This window comes from Mirounga angustirostris, unplaced genomic scaffold (assembly GCF_029215605.1).
Source record: "Mirounga angustirostris isolate CCGP_5_RB_7025 unplaced genomic scaffold, mMirAng1.0.hap1 SCAF_4, whole genome shotgun sequence".
Lineage (NCBI taxonomy): Eukaryota > Metazoa > Chordata > Mammalia > Carnivora > Phocidae > Mirounga > Mirounga angustirostris.
Genome location: NW_026991712.1, coordinates 185,899,522 through 185,921,181, shown reverse-complemented (window position 1 = coordinate 185,921,181; position 21,660 = coordinate 185,899,522). Strand labels below are relative to the sequence as shown.

General features: G+C 52.6%; 1 protein-coding gene and 1 pseudogene across 2 annotated transcripts in view; one reads left to right on the top strand and one right to left on the bottom strand.

The window, feature by feature from the left end:
* The window catches only part of ACOT7 (acyl-CoA thioesterase 7), a 105,988-nt gene that overhangs the window by 71,785 nt on the left and 12,543 nt on the right, over window positions 1–21,660 (bottom strand). Inside the window, exon 1 of one of the 2 annotated variants that reach the window (XM_045898831.3) lies at window positions 20,223–20,471. The exons of the other annotated variant lie outside the window; for it this stretch is intronic. Coding sequence (XP_045754787.1) covers window positions 20,223–20,392 — 170 coding nt within the window. The 5' untranslated portion in view covers window positions 20,393–20,471. Of the gene's footprint in view, window positions 1–20,222; window positions 20,472–21,660 lie in introns of those variants that run through there. 2 annotated transcript variants of the gene reach the window in all.
* Window positions 8,810–9,541, top strand: LOC123860131 (uncharacterized protein C8orf88-like; annotated as a pseudogene).

Here is a 21,660-nt window from a genome sequence, read left to right as displayed (position 1 = left end):
GGGGGAGATGAACCATGAGAGATGATGGACTCTGAAAAACAAACTGAGGGTTCTAGAGGGGAGGGGGGTGGGAGGATGGGTTAGCCTGGTGGTGGGTATTGAGGAGGGCACATTCTGCATGGAGCACTGGGTGTTATGCACAAACAATGAATCATGGAACACTACATCTAAAACTAATGATGTAAGGTATGGGGATTAACATAAGAATAAAAAAATTAAAAAAAAAAAGGAAAAGGAAGAAAAATGAAGAGGACAGAAGTCACCTGTACCTCTGAAACAAATGATACATTATATGTTTAAAAAGAAGAAGAAGAAGAAGATAGTAGGAAGGGAAAAATGAAGGGGGGGAAATCAGAGGGGGAGACGAACCATGAGAGACAATGGACTCTGAGAAACAAACTGAGGGTTCTAGAGGGGAGGGGGTGGGAGGATGGGTTAGCCTGGTGATGGGTATTGAGGAGGGCACGTTCTGCATGGAGCCCTGGATGTTATGCACAAACAATGAGTCATGGAACACTACATCTAAAACTAATGATGTAATGTATGGGGATTAACATAAGAATAAAAAATTTAAAAAAAAAATATTTCTTGAGTCAACTCAGAATGGATAAAGACTGGAAACCATGAAACTCCTAGCAGAAAACACAGGCTTGCGGTAAAAGCTCCTTGATCAGTCTTGGCGACGGTTTTTTAGATCTGACTCCAAAACCAAAGGCAACGAAAGCAAAAATAAACAAGTGGGACTTGATCAAAGTAAACGAGCTTCTGCAGAGCAAAGTAAACCATCAATGAAATGAAAAGGCAGGGGTGCCTGGGTGGCTCAGTCGGTTAAGCGGCTGCCGTCGGCTCAGGTCGTGATCCCGGGGTCCTGGGATCGAGCCCCGCATCAGGCTCCCTCCTCGGGGGGAAGCCTGCTTCTCCCTCTCCCTCTGCTTCTCCCTCTGCTTGTGCTCTCTCTGTCAGATAAATAAAATCTTTAAAAAAAAAATGAAAAGGCAACCTATAGAATGAAAGTATTTGCAAATCACGTATCTGATAAGTGGTTAATATCAAAAATATATATAAAGAGCTCACACAACAGTGAAAAAAAAATCTGATTTTAAAATGGGCAAAGAGGGAACAGCTGGGTGGCTCAGTTGGTGAAGCATCTACCTTTGGCTCAGGTCATGATCCCAGGGTCCTGGGATCGAGTCCCACGTTGCAGGGAGCCCGCTTCTCCCTCTCCTCCCAGCTCATGCTGTCGCTTTCTCTGTCTCTCTCTCCCAAATAAATAAATAAAACCTTTATTAAATAAATAAATAAATAAAACAGACAAAGAGGGGTGCTTGGCCACCTGAGTCAGTGGAACATCCGACTCCTGATCTCAGGTCATGAGTTCAAGCCCCATGTTGGGTGCAGAGCCTACTTTAAAAAAACTTAAAAAAATAAAACAGGCAAAGAAACCCACTAGACATTTTTCTAAAGAAGACATAGGGATGGCCACCAGGTACATGGAAAGGTGTTTAACACCACTCATCATCAGGGAAATGAAAATCAAAACCACCATGAGAGATCACCTCGCACCTGTCAGAACTGCTATGATCAAAACGACAAAAGAGAACAGGGGTTGGCGCGGGATGCGGAGACAAGGAACCCTCGCGCACAGTTGCTGGGGATGCAGACCGTGCAGACGCTGTTCTCCACAATCTCTAAAAAATTAAAGCCAGAACCACATGATGCAGCGATCCTCCTTCTGCGCATTTACCCCGAGGAAACCTAAGGTCGAGGTCAGAAGATACACAGGTTCATGACGGTGGCACTCACCACAGCTGAGCCCCCACAGCGCTCATCCGGGGGTGGGGGGGTGAACAGATAAAGCTCTCGTGGGATACGGAAACCAACGGGGGGGGGGCGGGGGGGAATTCTGTCACTGCTGATGACAGATGGACCCGAGGGCATCACGCCGAGTGAAAGAAGTCGGAGACAGAAGGACAACACCATGTGATCTCACGTACATGTGGAATCTGACAACAGGGAGCTCAGACAGAGAACAGCCCGCTGGCTGCTGGGGGCCAGGCAGGGGGGCGGCAGGGTGGGGTGACCCCCCAGGTAAACAAGTCCTGGGGGCGTGAGGACAGCACAGGGACTCCAGGTACCAGTCCTGCACCGGACACATGGAAGCTGCTGAGAAAGTAGATGGTCAACGCTCTCACCACAGGGGAAAAAAATCTCCAAACCTGTGAGGCGACAGAGGTCAAGGGTCACTGTGGTGAACCTTCTGCCCTACAGACACGTACCAAACATCACCTCGCATGCCTAAAACTAACACCCCGTTCTACGTCAGCTACATCACAATAAAACCGGAAAGATAAAATAATAAAAATTTTAGAAACATTGTCCAGTTTTTAAAAATTCGGGCTTAAAAATAAAATTAAATAAAAAAAAAACAAAACCTTAGCATTAGCCCAAATTTCTGAGATAAGAGGTAGCCAATTTAAATAACAAAAACTGCTGTTATCAACCTCTTTCCTTGGTATCCGTTTTCAACTTAGTAAAGGACAGAGGGTCATTTCTGCCCAGAGGGTCGTCCTCCCGGGGCACAGGTACCGACTGCAGGGGCTGCAAGGGGGCAGGGGGCTGGCCAGGGAGAGCAGAGCCCTGGGTTCTAGAACTTCGGGGAAACCTGAGTCCAGCCTTCCCTAGAAGCACCAGAGCCTGCCTCTGGGGGAGCCCGATTCCCCCCTCGGGGCTTCCTGTGCCTGTCCGTCAAGTGGAGCTGTGCCCCCATGGCTGGCCCACAGAAGGGCAGACAGGAAGTGCCCACATCCGGCGGGGCACTGAGGAAGAGACTGATAAGGAGGCAGCCTTTGAGATGGTGCCTGCGGCCATCCTGCGACACTTGAGGGTCCCCAGAAACCCCACATCATCAACATCCAGCTGCCCCCAGGAGCCCGGGCACTTGGGAGTAAATGCCAGGAGCTCCAGACCACATGCTGTCGGGCACGAAAGCTCACTGGGATCCTTGCCATCCCCCACCCTTCCTGGTCACCCTGGGTCCTTTACAAATACCGTCCTAATTCCCCAGGCCAGCTGGCCACTCAGGCACAGGGTGCTGGCCCGAGCCTCCCTCCCTGGGTCCTGATCCTGACCCACACTCTGCAGTTACTGCAGAGGCAAGGAGACCAGAGCCCAGCTCACTCCACGCCCCTTGGCCCCAAATGGCCCCCACTGCTCAGGAGCTACTGGGCAGGGCTGTCCTGAAAGGCCAGTCACTCCCTCGGGGCCTCTCCAGCTTGCTTCCCCAGAGCTCCCGCGCCCCTCGCCTGCTCATCTCCAGGCAGGCAGGTGTCTGAGGAGCGAGGGCAGCCAGGAGAACATGTGGTCCCTCATTCAAATTTTGTTTTCCCATTTTTTTTTTTAAGATTTTATTTATTAGAGAGAGTGAGAGAGAAAGCAGGAGCAGGGGGAGAGGCAGAGGGAGAGGGAGGAGCAGCCTCCCCGCCAAGCAAGGAGGCCGGCAGGAAGGGCCAAGGCTGTCCTCAGCTTAGCGCCCGGAAGCTGGGCAGGGGAGGGGGTTCTGATGGGCCCACCGACCACACCCGAAATGTCTAACTGGAGGGGGAGTTGGGATTTGGGGCTTGTGGCCTCCAGGCTGTGAGAACATAAATTTCTGTTGTTTTAAGCCACCCAGTTTGCGGTCACTGGTTATGGCAGCCACAGGATGCCCACAGTCAGGGGGGCGGTGCCCCACACACAGAAGACAGCAGTGAGTGACAAGTGAGCCCCACAGGACCTGGGGATTGTGGCTGCAGCCCGAGCCTGAACACTCACCCCTGCACCCCAAGCCCGGCCAGCCCAAGCCAGGCCCCAGCACCGAGGCTGAGCACTGCCCACCCCTCCTGCAGCCCGCCAGCGTGGAGCCAGCCTCTCTGACTCTGACACCAAAATGTCCCGCTAAAATACAACATTGCAGGGGCGCCTGGGTGACTCTGTCGGTTAGGCATCTACCTTCGGTTCAGGTCATGATCCCAGGGTCCTGGATCAAGCCCTGAGTACAGCTCCCTGCTCAGCGGGGAGCCTGCTTCTCCCTCTGCCGCTCCCCCTGCTTGTTCTCACTCTCTCTCTCAAATATATAAGATCTTTAAAAAAAAAAATAAAATAAAATACAGCACTGCAGCATGAGTTCCGTGGTAATTGGGGGTGGGGGAGGGTCCTCAATCCAACAGTGAAAGCTAAAATAGCTCTCTGAGGTAGAAGGTAGCAGGCAGCACCAGGCCCAGCCGGACTTCCGGGACAGATGAAGTCCTCTTGGGATTTCCACCTGTACCAAATACAGACAGAGCCACCGGGCCTGCTGCTGTGGTCCAGGCGGGGGCCTGCAGAGCAGTGCTAAGGACACCTCACAGACTGTGCCAAAGGTCCCTGGGCCGGTCCCTGCTGGGCAGCGAGGGCTATCCTGGGCAGGGACAACCCCAGGGAGCTTCTGCCCTGACCTAACCCACAGCAGTAGCTTCCTTCGTGCTCGGTGCAGGGAGCCGCCACCTTGGCAGAGAGACAAGGAAGAGCAGGCGTTGCCATTCCTGGTGGGAAAGGAGCTGTGGGGCTGACCGGGGGTAGGCACATGCCAGGACCATGTGGGCTGGGGGATGGGGCCAATCCCCAGCAGGCACATGTGAACACCTCTTCTTTCTATGGGGGACCCTGCCAATCAGAAGCCCCAGTGACACTGCTTATCCTCTCCAACTTGCTGCCTAAGAAGGTTCCAGCAAAGTTCCTTCAACCCCAGAGCCCCCACCACAGCCCCTAGGTGAGGCAGGGACGGAGAAATGGCTGGGCCAGGAAAAAGTCCCTGGGGGCTCGTCCAGGCCCCAGAGCAGGAGTGGGAGGTGCCAATCACACCCGAATGCCCAGCTCACACTCTGGCCGGGACAGGGGAATGAACCGGGAGAAGGTTCCAGGTGCAGCCAGCTGACCAGCACCCACGGATCCCAAGAACCCAGAGCAGGGGCGGCTGAGCCGGCAGGAAGCAGAGCGGCGCCCCGCACAACCACAGAACCCGGCTGGCAAGAGAAAGGGAAGCACCGGGAGCAGTAAGGCTGCCGAGAGAAGCAGCTGCCGCCATCCCGAGGCCTCCAGCCTGGAGGGAGGGTGCTGAGCCCTCACGGCTGGCCTCTTGCGGGCATTCGGGGTGTGACCCTGCCGGGCTCCGGGGCAGGTCATGCAGGGGCTGGACTTCCGGTCCCAGCTGCAGGCCCACCTAACATCCTGAGACAGCAAGAACCAGAGCAGGCAGTTGTCCTTGGCCCCGTGAAGCCGGCCAGCCCACCCACTGGACACAGGGGCCGCATCCGCTCTCCCACCTGACCCTGTCAAAGTGCCCCAGACAGACGATCTGCGGCAGTGGCCCCCACAAGAGAAGGAGGGGGTGCAAGACGGGGTGGTACCTGCTCAACTGGGAAGCCATGCCCGCTGCTTCGTCCTGGGTCCCGAGAGAAGCAAGGGGGTTAGTGGCAGCCAAGCCACCCCCCTCCCCCTCCAAAAGCACCGTCCCAAGTCCCCAGCAAGCCAGGCTGCCCAGTCTAACCAGGAAGAGGCTGCCTCACCAATCCGAGGAGTCTACCAAAAGCCGGTTGTCATAGAAACCTCGCTTTGTAAATAATGACAGTGGAGAAGAAGCACATCTCTGAGCCCTTCCGCTGCTGTGCCACGAGATCAAGAAGTCACGCAGACGGGGGCCGAGAGACAGGGCAAACGCCCACCCAGACTTTGTCCAGGGCCTCGGGAAAGGCTGGGCCCCAGGCCCGGAGCCACTGCCAGCCTTCCACGGCCAGCATTCTGAGCTTCCTGAGACAGACAGGGGAGGAGGGTCTCAGGCCAGCATGAGAGGCACAATGAGGGGCCGCATCAGGGGCAGAGCCAACATCCTGCCCAGAGGGGTCGGCATCTGACACCTGTCCCAAGGCTACTTCCCAGAGCCTTAGGGGCCAGGTGAGCCACTGGAAGGGAAGTGGGCGGGGGAAGCAGCCAGCTCCACCCCCCCCACCCCAGCCCCTCTCCCGCGGCCACGGCCCACGCCGCCACCACACAGACCTGTCTCCTCCCCTCTAGGGTGCCAGGCGGCCAGGAGCAGACCTTCCATCTCCGAGGGAGGGCCTGCCCTTCTCCCCTCCCACTGGGTGTTGGGAAGAAAGAAGGCAAGCCATCAGAGTGGCCGGGGAGCGGGTGTGACGGTGGCAGCCCCGGGAGAGGAGGCTGGATGCATAATTACTGTTCCCACGCCCGTGCCACCCCCATGCAGGGCACGTGAGGGCACTCTTCCTGAAAACTGTCGACCTGGCTTGGCTCCTGGGCACTGGGTCCACCTCGCCTGTGGGGCAACTCCGGTAGGTAGTGCGCTCAAGAGACCAACAGGCCAGAGCACCAGTGAGGTTCAGGCAAACTCAGCCTGTGGCCGCTCTCACTCATCAAAGGCCAGCATGCTCCCAGCTCCTGGCGTCCTCCCTAAAATACGGCCCAAGTGCTCCTAAAGGCACAACTACCATTGTCCCAAGTCCTCCCACCTTTCTGTGAAAGGAGACAGAAGCAAAATTCCAGACTGACCACCACAGCGGCAGGTTCCATAGGAAGGCCGGCCGGGGCAGGAAGGGCCAAGGCTGTCCTCAGCTTAGCGCCCGGAAGCTGGGCAGGGGAGGGGGTCCTGACGGGCCCACCGACCACACCCGAAATGTTTACCTGGAGGAAGGGGAGTCAGGGCAGAGTCTGGGCGGAAAACCTTCCCCAAAGCCTTCCCCCACCCACACAGCCCGATGGGGGCCCTGGCAGGATGGCAGACCTCCTTCGGCTCCTCAGCTGTCCGTGACGGTGCTTCATCCTGAATAGAAGTGACCCCATTTGCAGGCAGGCCCGAGGACTGTTCCTGTAGGGCAGGGCCTAGGGCCATCCTGCTCACTGCTATTCCCTAGGACCGGGCACCACGCAGGACACAAAGCAAAGTGCCGTGAACAGGTGTCAAATCAAAGAGCGAACCAGTGCCTGGGAGACACAGAATGGACGGAGGCCACCACCCCACCCACCCTAGGTCCCCTCCGGTCAGCTGGGCGCTCAGGCCCCGTGTGCACCTGGTCAGCAGCCTACCCCTCCCCCTGCCTTCCCTGCCCACAGAAGCCTGGCCCCACTCCCCTCCCCTGGAAAAGGCCAAGAGTGCTGCCCCCACAGGCCACTCAGGATCCAGATCACCACAGTGGGCCATGTGCTGGGTCTGGTCAAGCCCATCTATCACCTGCCGGTCAGAGAAAAGGCCCCCAAGGTCATGGGTGTCCATTCTAGCCACGGGGCATCCTAGAGCCATGTGTCCAGGCACCCAGAACCACAACCAGGGCCCCCTCCAGGCCCTCCCACCCCCAGCCATCCCACAGTTGTCTTACAGCTTGGCCTTCTCCCTAAGACAGGCCTCGTCAGCTCCCTTCCTCAACACTTTCAGGAACGCGCCCCACCGAAGCACGAGCATGGTCTCTGTTCGTCCCTTCCCGAGACCCGGCCAGATGGGACTCGGAGGGGGGGCCTCAGCCCGGATGCTGTGCCCTTTGGACTTGGCCCCATTCCTTCATGCAGGCATGGCCGCCTCCCTAAGCAACAGTGGCTTCTCTCTCCCCGTTGGTCTCAACCTGGGGATGCTGGGCACGCGGCCCACCCCAGGTAAGGAGCGGCCACCCGCCACTCCCAACACTGCATGTGCCCGTGACCTTTTCAGATCCGTTAAAATCACAGGAAATTGGAGTCGAAAAAGATGCTGGAAATTACTCACTTCAAGCCCCAGCTTCTACCTGTGAGGAAAGCAGGCCCGCAGAGGCGAGGAGGGTGGCCCCGGGCCCGCACCACTCAGACCTGGAGGACGGGGCATTCGGCACCTTCGAGGTGGCGTCCCCGGAGGGTGCTGGGCCAGGGGCGACGCAGCCTCCCGCACGCTGCAAAGACCTGCATTCCTTCCCGGCAAAACACCCCCCGGGTGATGGGGTGATGGGGTGATGACTCAGGGACGAGATGCAGGCACAACTTGACCCGCCACATTCCTTCTCAATTATGGGAAGATCATTAAAATGCTCCAAGCCTGGCTTAAAGAGAGAGTCCTCACGGGGCCCGCGGGGAATCCCGAAAGCGGCCACACCGGAGTGAGCAATCTCTCATGGAGAAGTCCGCCAGCGCCGGCCGGGGATGCTGCCACGGCTGGCTAAGTAAACCCAAACCCGGGACTGAGAAAACGCCATCTACAGGACAGCTTGAGACACACCGCAGAGTTCAGACCCAAATGGAGTTCTCTCCCTATTTTCTCCTCACAGGGAAGACATCTTTCAGATTTGGACCGATCCACTGAATGACAGGCAGGCTCAATGGGATGGGTACATGCACACACCCTAAACCAGGAGAACTGAGATTTAAAAAAAAAGACCAACCAACCCAACAGGGAAATGCAATGAGGGAAATCTGCAGGAAGTGACACAACAAGGGAAATACCTACGAGTCCACCCAGAGCTCGATCAAAGCGGCGAGGACGGTGCCTCACTTCCACAACCACGCCGACTTCCCACAGAGAGGAACCGTCCCTCGCCAGCCTTCCGAGTAAATAAGTACAAAGTGGAACAACCCGGAGGTGGTTTCTCATGTTCTAAGTTAACCAAGAACCGGCCACCCCCGCCGCCCCTGGCCCCGAGCAGCCGTTCCTCTCCCGGCAGCGGGGCACTGGGTCGCCGCGTGTGGGCTGAGCATGGCGACACTCCTGTCCTGAAATCCTCCCCGACCTTGAGGCGTACGGAACCTCAAGGTCTTTGTGATAATGGAAACCAAAAAACTGAGTGGTAAACCGCTTCAACCAGCAAGACCTGCTCATCATCTGACTTTTCTCCCCCTGGAGCAGTATTGCCTTTCAACTTTCAAAATGAATAATCATGCAACACCCACTGCCTACCAAGTGGAGTTAGCAGATGTAAGACGAACGGAATGCAAGCCTTTTCTCAAGGTCATAATGAACGACAGCGACATCAGTCTCCAGTTAAAAAAGAGAGAATTAAATACAGCAGAGATTTCCTGTTGAAGCTCTCAAGTGTTTCCCTCTGCAGGAAAAAACCAGACTTTCTGCCTGATCATCTCATTGTACTTCAAAAACCAGAAAACCACCAAAGTTTTAAGTAGCATTTTAAGAACAGATGAATTTGAAGATAAAGAATTATTCATTTTCTATTTTGGACACCTGCAAATGAAGTGGATCTAGTAACAATAACAGTAATGGACTGTGACAATTCAGTTTATTTTTAATTTTGATGCTTGGATATTTGGTTTCTCCTAAAATTAGAAAGATATTTTAAACTATAAGGAATTTTCTAACCAGTTTCAGCTTTGCAGGCAGTTTCCTGCATAAATTGGGAAGTAACACTGGAAAGTAAGAATTTGGTTAGTAAAGTGGGAAGGCTGTATTTATAGTTTGTATGCTACTTGCAATTTTTTGTTTTTCATGTCTTATAATAATGGAATGGAAATGTAAGCTGTAAAGATTCTCAAGTATAAAGTATTTGCTGAAAAATAAATAAGTAAATTAACCAAGAACGATTTTTTAAAAATATATTTATTTATTAGAGAGTGAGTGCAAGAGAGATCACAGAGGGAGAGGGAGAAGCAGGCTTCCCACTGAGCAGAGAGCCCGATGCGGGGCTCAATCCCAGGACCTGGAGATCATGACCCGAGTCGAAGGCAGAATCTCACCAAATTGAGCCACCCAGGTGCCACCCAAGAACCACTTTAAATGATAAAACTAGATGTCCAGAAAGGTTCCCAGCAACATGACCCTAATAGCCAAAAGAGGAGGGAACAGCCCAGGTGCCCATCACGCAGGGACAGACAAATAAAATGCCGTCCATGCACACGATGGGATAGGATTTGACTATAAAAGGGAATCGGGTACGGATGCACACTACCATGAGGAAGAATCCTGGAAACACGATGCTGAACAAGCAGCCATCACAAAGGGCACGGTTCCGCTGACACGAAATGTCCAGAGCAGGCCAATCCATACACAGAAAGCGGACTGACTGGCAGAGCCATGGCCTGGGGGAGGCGAATGGGGAGAGAGAGGTAAAGAGCACAGCGCTTCTTTCAGGGGTGAAGAAAATGTTCCGGACTTAAATCACAGTGATGTTGCCCCAGCTTGTGAATACACCAGAAAACACGGACCTGCACTCAAGACTAAAGGGACGAACAGGATGCGAGTTACAGCACAATAAAGCGGTCACCACAACACCTGCTGCAGACCACTGCGGGGAAACAGGCCCACCCCTCCACCTCCAGAACTCTCGGCCTCGGCAAGACCTCCAAACACTCAGGCCCAGGAGAGAGCTCGCAGAACTGAGCCCGAAGAAAACCACGCGCATTGGACAAGGCGGCGGCTTCAGAGCTTCTGATACTAAGCAGTCAACTAGCTCCGGGGACCCTACGCACGAGCAAGGTTGCATTTCTCTGAGACATCTGTGGCAGCTGTTTTCTTCAGCTTTCAAGGCATCTGGAAGCTGGAGAAGGTCAGAGCTGCCACAGACCAGAGCCCAGGAGAAAGGCAGGATGTGAGAGAGACACAACTCCAAACTCAAAGGTCAATCAGCCTAACCGATCAGAGGGCACTCAGAATGGAGAACTGGAGAAAACCCCCAGCGGTCTTTCCTAGAGTCAGAGGCCACTGTCCTCCCACAGAAGTTCCCGCCCTGGGGCCAGCAGAGGCAGGAAGGACGGAGACTCATGTACAGACCACAAAAAGAACTCTCAAAGCTTCACGGTGACAAAACAAATGACCCAATTTTTTTCAGAAGCAAAAGGCTTTTTTACAAACACTTCACAAAACAAGAACTGTGGGTGTTAAAATTCACACATGAAGAGATGCTTGACATCATTAGACATTAGGAGAATACAAATTAAAATCACAAGGAGGGGCGCCTGGGTGGCTCAGTCGGTTAAGCGACTGCCTTCGGCTCAGGTCGTGATCCTGGAGTCCCGGGATCGAGTCCCGCATCAGGCTCCCTGCTCGGCGGGGAGTCTGCTTCTCCCTCTGACCCTCCCCCCTCTCCTGCTCTCTCTCTCTCATTCTCTCTCTCAAATAAATAAATAAAATCTTTTAAAAAAAAAAATAAATAAATAAAATCACAAGGAGATACTGCTACACACCTCAGAACAGGTAAAATTTAGAAGACTGACCATAGCAAGTGTCGGTGAGGATGTGGAGGGCAGTGGGAGTCCCGCGCTCTGCTGTCAGAAATGCAGTGGCACCCCACTTTGGAAAAGTGGTCAGCAGTTTCCTCAGATTTATTTATTTCAGAGAGAGGGAGAACAAAAGCACGGAGGGGCAGACGGAGATGGAGAGAGGGAATCTCAAGCAGACTCCAACCCTGGCACAGAGCCCAAGGTGGGGCTCAATCCCATGACCCTGAGATCATGACCTAAACCGAAATCAAGAGTCGGGTGCTAAACCGACTGAGCCACCAGGCTCCCCAAGGTCAGCAGTTTCTTAAACAGTTAAGCCTACACCTACCACATCACCTGGCATTGCCCTCCTGGTACTTGCCCTTCTGACTGAGAAAAGCAAGTGTCCCCACAAAGCCTTGTTGACGAATGTTCATGGGGGTGTTCCTCGTCACAGTCCCAAACTGACTACGACGGAGATGCCCGTCCACACAGGAATGGATAGACAGACTGCAGTCCACCCACACGATGGAATACATGCAGCAATAAAAAGAAACGGGCCACCCCTCCATGCAACAGCATGGATGAATCTCAAAGTGACCACGCTGAAGGAAAGAGGCTGGCCGAAAAAAAAAAGCACATCCTGTGTGGTTCCATTTCTATAAAATTCTAGAAAATGCAAACTGATCTCCAACGACAGAATGTAGGTAAGTGGCTGCCAGGGCTTCTCCAGAGATAGAAGGGAGCTCCTAACGTGAGGGACACAGTTGTTACCTTGACTAGGGTGATGGTTTGCCAGGTGTGTACAGATGTCAAATTCATCAGATTACTTTAAGTATGTGCTGTTATATTAATTATAACTTAACAATTTAAGTAAGTAAACATCTCTCCCACCCTACCCCCGCTGTTGCCTTGTGGAGAATCCCATGTTGGTGGCAAACACCTTGGGTTTCTACTGTAGCCACTGGCCCTGGGAGAGTTTACTGAACTCAGCCCATTTCTCTGAGAGCTGGCAGCAACTGCACCCAAGTCCCCCGGGAGCTACGCCGTCCCTGTGCCGGAAGCACGGGGCTCCCAGCATCGCAGCACCAGCTCTGCGCCCGCAACCCCCAGAAGAGTGGGAAGGAGGCCTCACTAAGCGCCCTACCCGCCCAGCACAATCCAGTCCCACCACGGCACGGATCAAGGCCCTCTTTCACACCCAGGGGCTAGCAGTGAAGCCCGAAGCGGGCAGCTGAGCAGGTCCTGAGGACTTCTCCAGAATAACCGAGAGCATGGGCCAGTTGCCAGTGTGGCCATCTGAGTCTCACGGTGCCAGGGCTCGCTCTCACACTCCCCTGAATTTTAAGGAGGCTGACCCCAAAAGACAGTCAAGTCAATGGCAGTGGCTCTGGGGAGAGCGGACCTCGACAGAGAAGGGACCAAGGTGACAGGGGAGTAACCCTCTCAGCCCCTACAACCACAGCCCCACCCAACACACTGGGCATCAAACGGCCCATCCCGCTGGGCACAACTCACAGACCACATTGGCAGGTGCCCCCAAGAGGCAGTAGGGAAATGCCCACGGCGAGTGGGCCCAGGAGACACCGGTCTGGGGTCTAGTCCTGGTTGTGCTACACCTGCCACTGTCCCTAAGTCAGCCACCACACCTCCAGGGTCTGTCCTTCACCTGCAACATGGGGGTCAGGGCGGAGCTGAGAGCTCCCGGAAGCTGGGACACTTCACCTTGTCTCCTAGGCCCCCTTGCCCTAGAAGAAGGCCTGGCAGAATGAGCTCCTGCCACTGGTCAGCTGAGGGACCCAAACAATACATGGTTAAGAGAATAAAGCGACAGGACACCTGGGCGGCTCAGTTGGTTAAGCGTCTGCCTTCAGCTCAGGTCACGATCTCGGGGTCCTGGGATCGAACTCCACATCGGGCTCCCTGCTCCGCAGAAGTCTGCTTCTCCCTCTCCATCTGCTGCTTCCCCTGCTTGTGTTCTCTCTCTCTCATAAAGAAAATCTTAAAAAATATATAGAACTCCTAAAATTCTACAATAACAACCCAATATGAAAATGGGCAAAAGATCTGAACAGGCACTTCATGAAAGAAGACAGAGATGCCAGATAAGCACGAGAAGATGCACAGCTTCATAGGTCATTAGGGAATTGCAAATTAAAGCCACTACACACCTATTAGAACAGCCGAAATTCAGTACACCAACAAAACACCACATGTTGGAAGGATATGGAGCCACAAAAACTCTCATTCATTGGTGGGAATGCAAAAAAGGTGCAGCCACTGTGGAAGACATTTTGGCAATTTCTTACAATACTAACTGCACTCTTTAACTGTATTCTATTCTATATTGTATTAATTATATAAAAATAAATGTAAAAATTTAGTAGGTACATGGAAGCAATTAAAGAAAAATCAAGTAAAAAAAATTCCTGTTGGATATGGCTGAACTAAGAATATAAGTAATATGTTTTCCGTGGATGCAAAGTCCGCAACACAATATTATCAAACCGAATTTAACAATACATTAAAAGGGTCAATAACCACGATCAAGTCGGACTTAATCCAGGGATGCAAGATGATTCAATATCCACAAATCAATCAATGTGATACACCACATTAACAAAATGAAGGGTAAAAACCAAATGGTCATCTCAACAGATGCAGAAAAAGCATCTGACAAAATTTAACATCTGTTGGGCGCCTGGGTGGCTCAGATGGTTAAGCGTCTGCCTTCGGCTCAGGTCATGATCTCAGGGTCCTGGGATCGAGTCCCGCATCGGGCTTCCTGCTCCTTGGGAGCCTGCTTCTCCCTCTGCCTCTCTCTCTCTGTCTCTCATGAATAAATAAATAAAATCTTAAAAAAAAAAAAAAAAAATTTAACATCTGTTTATGATGAAAACTATCAACAAAGGGGGTATACAGGGAACATACGTCAACATAATAAAGGTCATATAGGACAAGCCCACAGCTAACATCATACTCAACAGTGAAAAGCTGAGAGCTATTCCTCTAAGATCAAAAACAAGACAACTCTCACCAAAACAGAGTATTGGAACTCCTAGCCACAGCAATCGGATAAGAAAAGGAAATTCTAAAAGGCATTAAAATCTGTGAGGAATAATAAAACTATGCCTATTTGCAGATGACATGATACTGTATATAGAAAGCCCTAAAGAGGGGCGCCTGGGTGGCTCAGTCAGTGAAGCGTCTTCCTTCAGCTCAGGTCATGACCCCAGGGTCCTGGGATCGAGTCCCGCATTGGGCTCCCTGCTCGGTGGGAGGCCTGCTTCTCCCTCTGCCGGCCACTTGCTCTCTCTCTCTCTCTCTCTGAAAAATAAATAAACAAAATCTTTAAAAAAAAAAAAAAAAGAAAGAAAGAAAGAAATACCACACAATCCAGCAATTCCACTTCTGGGTATTTACCAGAAGAAAATGAAAACACCAATTCAAAAAAGGTATGTGCACCCTGATGTTTAATTCAGCATTTTTTACAACAGCCAAGATTTGGAAGCAAGTGTTCATCCATAGAGGAATGGATAAAGAAGATGTGTTACATACACACACAGGAATCTCAGCCATTAAAGAGAAAAAAATCTTGCCATTTGTGACAACATGGATGGACCTGGAGAGACGGTATCCTGGTAAGTGAAATAAATTAAAGACAAATACTGTATTTTACTTATATGTGGAATCTAAAAAACAAAACAAACACAAATAAAACAGACTCATAAACACAGAACGAAGTAATGGGGAGGTGGGGGGGGGTGGAAGAAACAGGTGAAGAGGATGAAGAGGTACAAACTTCCAGTTGTAAAATAAATAAGTCACAGGGATGTAAAGTACAGCATAGGGAATATAGTCAAAAATATCACAGCAACTCTGTAAGTGAAGGATGGTAACTACACTTCTGGTGAGCATTTCGTAACGTATATAAATGTAAAATCACTATGTTGTACATCTGAAACTAATATAATAGTGTGTGTCAACTCTACTTCAATTAAAAAAAAAAGAATATTAGCAATATGTTTCAGATGCCGTGGGTTAATCAGGCAACTTCAGGCTGGCTTATGGGTGTCCCCACCTCTAAGGGCCTGATGTTTATAAGCACAAGACATGAGCAGGACTGGGGGGGGGGGTGTCAGTCTGTCATTCAGGGAGGCAGAGTATCAGTCCAACAGGATCTGGTTCCCTGAGACACTGAAGGACTCCAGAAAGCATTTTAGCCGTTAAAGCTCTGGATTCCAAATACAAGGCACATCTGAGTGACTACCGCACCTGCACAGCAAAGAAACACACAAAGCAAGTGTGGCATTTACTGAAAATGATAGCCACCCACCCTTGCTCACCCTGATCAGTTACAAGGCTAAAGTTCCCACCTGCTAAGTGCCCAAAGGGTAATGAAATATTTAGCCGGCTCAAGAAGAGACTGGAATTGGAAGCCTGGGGACTTTCGACAGGTGGAGAGGGAGCAGCCTCCATCTCCAGCACGTCCCCTACAGATGGCTGGGGGGTGCCAAGGCAGGCCAGGACACAAGTTGAGGAATCAGAAAACACCCCCGAAGCATTCCCCAGCGCCCCCCCCCCCATTCCAAGTGACAGCAAAGCATATATACCAGCTGAGCTTCGAAGACCCACCAGATAAATCTTCTGGGGGCGGGTACTTTAGGCAGGGTCTTCGCCCTGACCCAGGGCGAGCAACACCCTGGCCTTCGGGCCATCAGGGCACGCACTTTCCTTGAGGCTCAGAGAAGTTCTCAGCCTCATGCTGAGTTTGGGAGACACATCACGTCTTAGACTGTTAATACTACCCATTCATAAACCAAAGTCAGCACCAGGCCATGTCCAGGGCGGCTGGTGGACTGGAGCTTGGAGGGGCAGCCATCACCTGCCCCTCTCTTGAGCAGGCGATGAGACACACAGAACTCAGTGTCGAGAGACCTAGGCCCCAGTGTCCACTGTGCTGACCGCGGGCAGGTCACTCCTGCCCTCAGTTTCCCTATCTGTAAAACTGGGGGGGGGGGGCTCTGCCCCCCGGAGCTGAGAGCTGAGTGAGCGTGAAGGGTGCAGATGGGAGCCAGGGCAATGTCTCAGAATGTGGGTGCTGCCCCCCTGTCAGCCGTTAGGAGGCTTTGCTCCACATCGAGAGGGTGGGAAAACTAGTTTTACAAAAGCAATTCTTTCTCCCTGTACATCACCTCCCAGTCTGAGCGTGACCTCCCCCATTTGGATTAAAATTCTGATTTGCCTGATGCCCAGTTAAACGTGCCTGCAGGGCCATGGTGCCCACTCAAGAGCACCACTGCTACAGGCGCCCTCCCTCCTCCCAGGGTTTTAAGGACACTTTTGATGGCCAGTCATGCCTGCTGGATCTGGCTACAGCAAGACGGGGCCTCAGGGAGGACATGCAGGGCACCAAGGGGTTCCGGCGGTCCGGCATGGCCGTGGAAGGTCTCCAGTGGGGACCTGCCCCACAGGAGGCCTGCACAGCAAGCCCGCCACCTGCCCTGGGACAGGCAGGTCACAGCACACTGCGGCGGGGGGCGGGGGTGGGGGGGGAGTAAGGAGGTCAGAAAGGCCAGAAGGGGGCGGGTTGGTGTTCCGGGAAGGGAAGCGGGAAACATGCAGACCCAGCCTCAGATCCTACGCAGCCAAGAGGAGGCCCGGCCCACTGCGGAAATGAAACCACCTGGGTGATGAACACTCTATGTTCTGTAGGGCACGACTTTTACCACTGGTGGACCTCTGCTTCTGTCCTCAGGGTCAGGCACGAGACGGGGGTGTGGGGCAGGTTTGTGGCTTCAGCCTGGGACCCAGACAAGTACCTCGGACTCACAGAGCCCGTCCCCGTCTGGAGAAAGGAGTGTGTCCACATCAAAAGAACAAAGCTGGACCCTTACCTCACACCATCTGTGAGGAAGAACAAAACAGGTAAAGCCCTCAACAAGAGCTGAGACGGCAAAAGTCTTGAGAGAGAACATACGGGTAAAGCTCCATGACCTTGGATCTGGCGATGGTTCCTCAGATCCGACAACGAAAAGCACAAGCAGCCGGAAAATAAAAAACATAAATTGGATTACATCAAAATTCAAAACTTCTGTGCATCAAGGCAGAGCGTCCAAAGTGCCGAGAGAACCCACTGAGCGGAAGAGAATCTTTGCAAATCATGTATCTGAGGAGGGACTCGTATCTTGAATACAGAAGGAACTCTTACCACTCGATAATAAAAAGACAAAGAAGCCAGATGAAAAACAAGTAAAGAAACTAAATAGACCAAGACGTACACATGTCTGGTAAGCAACAAAAGGGTACTCGACGTCATCAGTCATCAGAGAAACCAAATCAAGGCCACAGTGAGATGCCACTTCAGCCAACTAGGCCAGGAAGGCTGCAACCCAAGAGGCAGCTCCCTAGCACCGAGGAGGATGGGGGACCCCCTGCCCCCCCACACTGCTGGAAAGCACAGTGGTGGCTCCTCCAAGCTTCCACACAGAGTGACCCTATGACCCAGCACTCCACTCCCAGATGGGCTGGTCTTCCTCACACCACCTCTGACACCCAGTGTGTGGTGGGTTTTTTCCGTCTGGGTGTCCTACAATTCTGTGCAGTTCTGACACTAACAGCCGGAATCAGCACAGGCCCCAGGTCAAGGGCTCAGGCCTGTCCCCAGTTCGATGCCACTCTCAAGCCCCAGGCGACCTGTACTTCCGACAAACTGGCTCTCGAAATTGGGGTTCCCACAAAAACCTCCTCCAGTTGGGTAATTTGCTGGAGCAGCTCACAGGACTCAGGCAAACGCTTTATTCACATTTACTGGTTTGTTATAAAGGATACAGCTCAGGCACAGCCAAATGAAGAGACGCACAGGACAAGGCATGGGGTGGGAATCAGGCACACCGCCCTTTCCACACCTCCAGGTGTCCAGCAACCTAGAAGATCTCTGAACTCCACTGCTGGGGATGTTTATGGAGGTCCCATTATGGAGGCACTGGTGATTAACTCAACTTCCAGCCCTCCCTCCCCCCACCTCCAGGTAGGAGGTGGGGCTGAGGGTTCCAACCCTCTAGCCCTGCCTGGGTCATCCTGGCTACCAGCCCCCACCCACCCTGAAGCTATCTAATGGACTCCCAGCTACCACTCATCTCATTAGCATACCAAAGACATACTATCACACAGGAAATTTCAAGTGTTTTAGGAACTCTGTGCCAGGACCCAGGGACAAAGACCAAATATATATTTATTAAGCCACACTAGGTATACACCCGAGAAATAAAAATATATGCCCACACAAAAACTTGGACAGGAACGTGCACAGTAAAGTTATACACAGTAGCTAAAAGGTGGGAACAGAGCAAATGTCCATCAACTGATGAACGGATACACAAAATGTGGTGTGTACCCCTACAGTGAGTTCTGGAGGAAGCAGGGCACCTGCTACTACTTGGATGCACCTTGAAAACAGGATGCTCAGTGAGAGAAGCCGGACACAAAGCACCATATTGCATGAGTCTACTTATTTGGAATGTCCAGAAGAGACAAACCGATAAAGAACAGAGATTGGGGGGTTAATAAGTTAATAAAAATGTGTTAAATTAATGAAAAATGAAAAATGAAAAATAAATAAGCCTCATTTAGAACGGAGTCGGGAGGCCAGCAGGGGACGCTCTCACACCCCACAACTGGTCGCTTGCAGACCCACCAGGAAGAGCGACGCCCCCAGGTCCCCCGACACCGCCCCCGCAGGAGGGGGAAGGGCCCCCCCGGCTCCAGCAACCGCACGGCCCGTCGGACACCGCGCAGCCAATGAGAAGCCACGACACTTCCAACCCCCAGCTCGCTCCAATGGGCTTCCGCTTTACAAGAGCCCACCCCTCTCCCCGCTTCCCTCTATAGAAGCAACCTCTTTGTTCTCCAGACTTGCTGTGGTTTCACGGGAGCTTGCTTGTCCCCAGTTGTAATTCTCTGCTAGTCCCGAATAAACCCAATTTTGCTAGTGAAACTGTACACTTCAGTGGATGAGTCATATGGAACACAGGTTTATGTCAATAAAGCTGGTACAAAGAAGGGGGGTGGAATACACCCACTGAGCAAAGTTTCTGTCAAGTTTGAAATAAATACAGGAAGGCCACGGGAAGCAGCACAAGGGGCGCCTGGGTGGCTCAGATGGTTAAGCGTCTGCCTTTGGCTCAGGTCACGATCCCACGGTCCTGGGATCGAGTCTCGCATCCGGCTCCCTGCTCCTTGGGAAGCCTGCTTTTCTCCCCTCTGCCTCTCTCTCTCTCTCTCATCTCTCATGAATAAATAAATAAAATCTTAAAGAAAGAAAGAAAGCAGCACAAGGTTACACTGCTAAACATGAGCCCATCATGCAAGGACAGCTCCCCCTGCCCTGGACAAGCCTGCCGGTCCAAAATCACAGCCTGACCCCCTGTCCCAGGGGACAGCAGAATGCACATGTCCCCAGACTCCTTGGCAGTGTGTGCCCAGGGAGTGCTGGGCCAGCCCAGCTGTCAGCAGGCACAGCACTTGAATCTCCACACCTGCCTCAAGCCCTCAAAGGTGCCCCGCTGCCCAGAGCCCGCCAATCCCGAAAGCCCATGCCTCTGACAAAGCTTCGGAGTGGTCCCTGGCCAAAAAACACGCTAGGTCTCCACTTCAGATGAACACACAGTGGGCATGCTCAATCAGGCAGTTCACTGAACACCGAGCATTCCATTTATTAACAATAAATCCTGGGGCGCCTGGGAGGCTCAGTCATTAAGCGTCTGTCTTCGGCTCAGGTCATGATCCCAGGGTCCCGGGATCGAGCCCCCCATCAGGCTCCTTGCTCCGCGGGAAGCCTGCTTCTCCCTCTCTCCCCCACTTCCTCTGCTTGAGTTTCCTCTCTCTCTGTCAAAAAATAAATAAAATAAAATAACAAACAAACAATAAATCCTGAGTCATGCAGCCCAAGGCTCAGTCTGCCCTACACGCTGGACACCAGAGTGGAAGATGCCATCGCTGTGGGCACAGAAATATCCCTGTCATCCTACCTTCCAGTGACACAGGGTTGAGACAGCAGATCAGACCTGGTTTCAACAGCCTTCATGGAAGCCCAGCATCTCTCCCTGGGACGCTGGGAGCTCCTGGGCCCCAGATGCTTCCAGGTGGCTGCCTGCCTGGCAAGCGCCCGGAGGGGGACAGCACAGACAAGCAGCTTCATTTTGCAGTAAGTTGGCCCCGTTGCCAGCACGAGGCTTATTAGCAGCCTCCAGTCCGGTCTCCCCAGCAGGCCTGACCCCCGCCCCCAGAGCCCTCCCTGCAGGTCTCCCTTTCCCAATGGCCTCCTCCTGGGATGCCCCTCCTCTGTCTATCCACGTCAAACTGGCAGTTCTCCTTCCGGAATGTCTCACAGGGTGTTTCTCTGAAATCCCAGTGATGCAAGGAATTCATGACTCGGCCTGAAGTCATCGAGCTCAGCTCTCTCCCAAGCAAAAGCAAAAGAGGGCTGCGGACAACAAGGCCACAGCCCACCTGTGGGACAGCAGTTTTCCTAAAGGGCAAACACATGAAGTGGAGTCAAGAGGCTGCAGGGGAGGCCACTCGGGACAATTACAGTTGCCAACGGAAGAGTCATCCAGGGAAGAACCATCAGCCGAGGCCTTCCTTCCACAGAAAAAGACGCGCACTGCATCTCCCACAAGGATGCGACCCGCCCCCCGGCACCTCAGCCAATGAGAAGCCGTCATCAGCCTGCGCTCTCGCTTCTGGGCTTTTCTCCGGGGAGGGCTTCCTCCCCTTCTCTGTGCGGTAAGGCTCCTCTCCTCTGTTTGTTGGGCTTGCCCCGGCTTTGCCACAGCCCGCTTGTCCCAAATAGCAATTCTCTGCTCTTCCCAAATAAACCCATGTTTGCTGGTAAAATAACGGACTTTTTTATTTTTAAGGTTACCATTACTTGGCGATCAGAAATGGGATCCAGAGGAGACCCCCAACAACTCCAAGGCTGGTGGACACACAGGTGCGGATGCCCAAGGCCCACTGGCTCACTGCTTTCTTGCTGACCCTGGACTGTGAGAGCATCTCAAGCTCCATCGTCTTTGTGTTTGATTGAGCTCCCCTGGCTTTATCCAGGATCTGTTTTAGGGCTTTGGCCTTTCTGTGAGAACTCACTCGCTTGCCCTTTGGTCTGACTTCTGTTTGGAACCGGGCTGTTCCTATTGAAAGCGTGTTGTGTGGGAATTTTTCCTTCTGCTCTAGAGACAAACCTCTAAGAAATGGCATCTCAGTCATCAAAACTGGGGGCGCTGTCCCCCACTTGTGGGACCACAGTTGGTTTTATGTTTAAAAACCATGGTCCCTCCTCATGCACACTTCTAACTAAATGGACCGACTTCACCAAATGCAATTTAGAACTTCAGTGGCCATGATGGTGGACTTTTGATCTCCCCAAACTTACTTTCTCAAAGCTAAACTGGACACCCATGGCGCTGA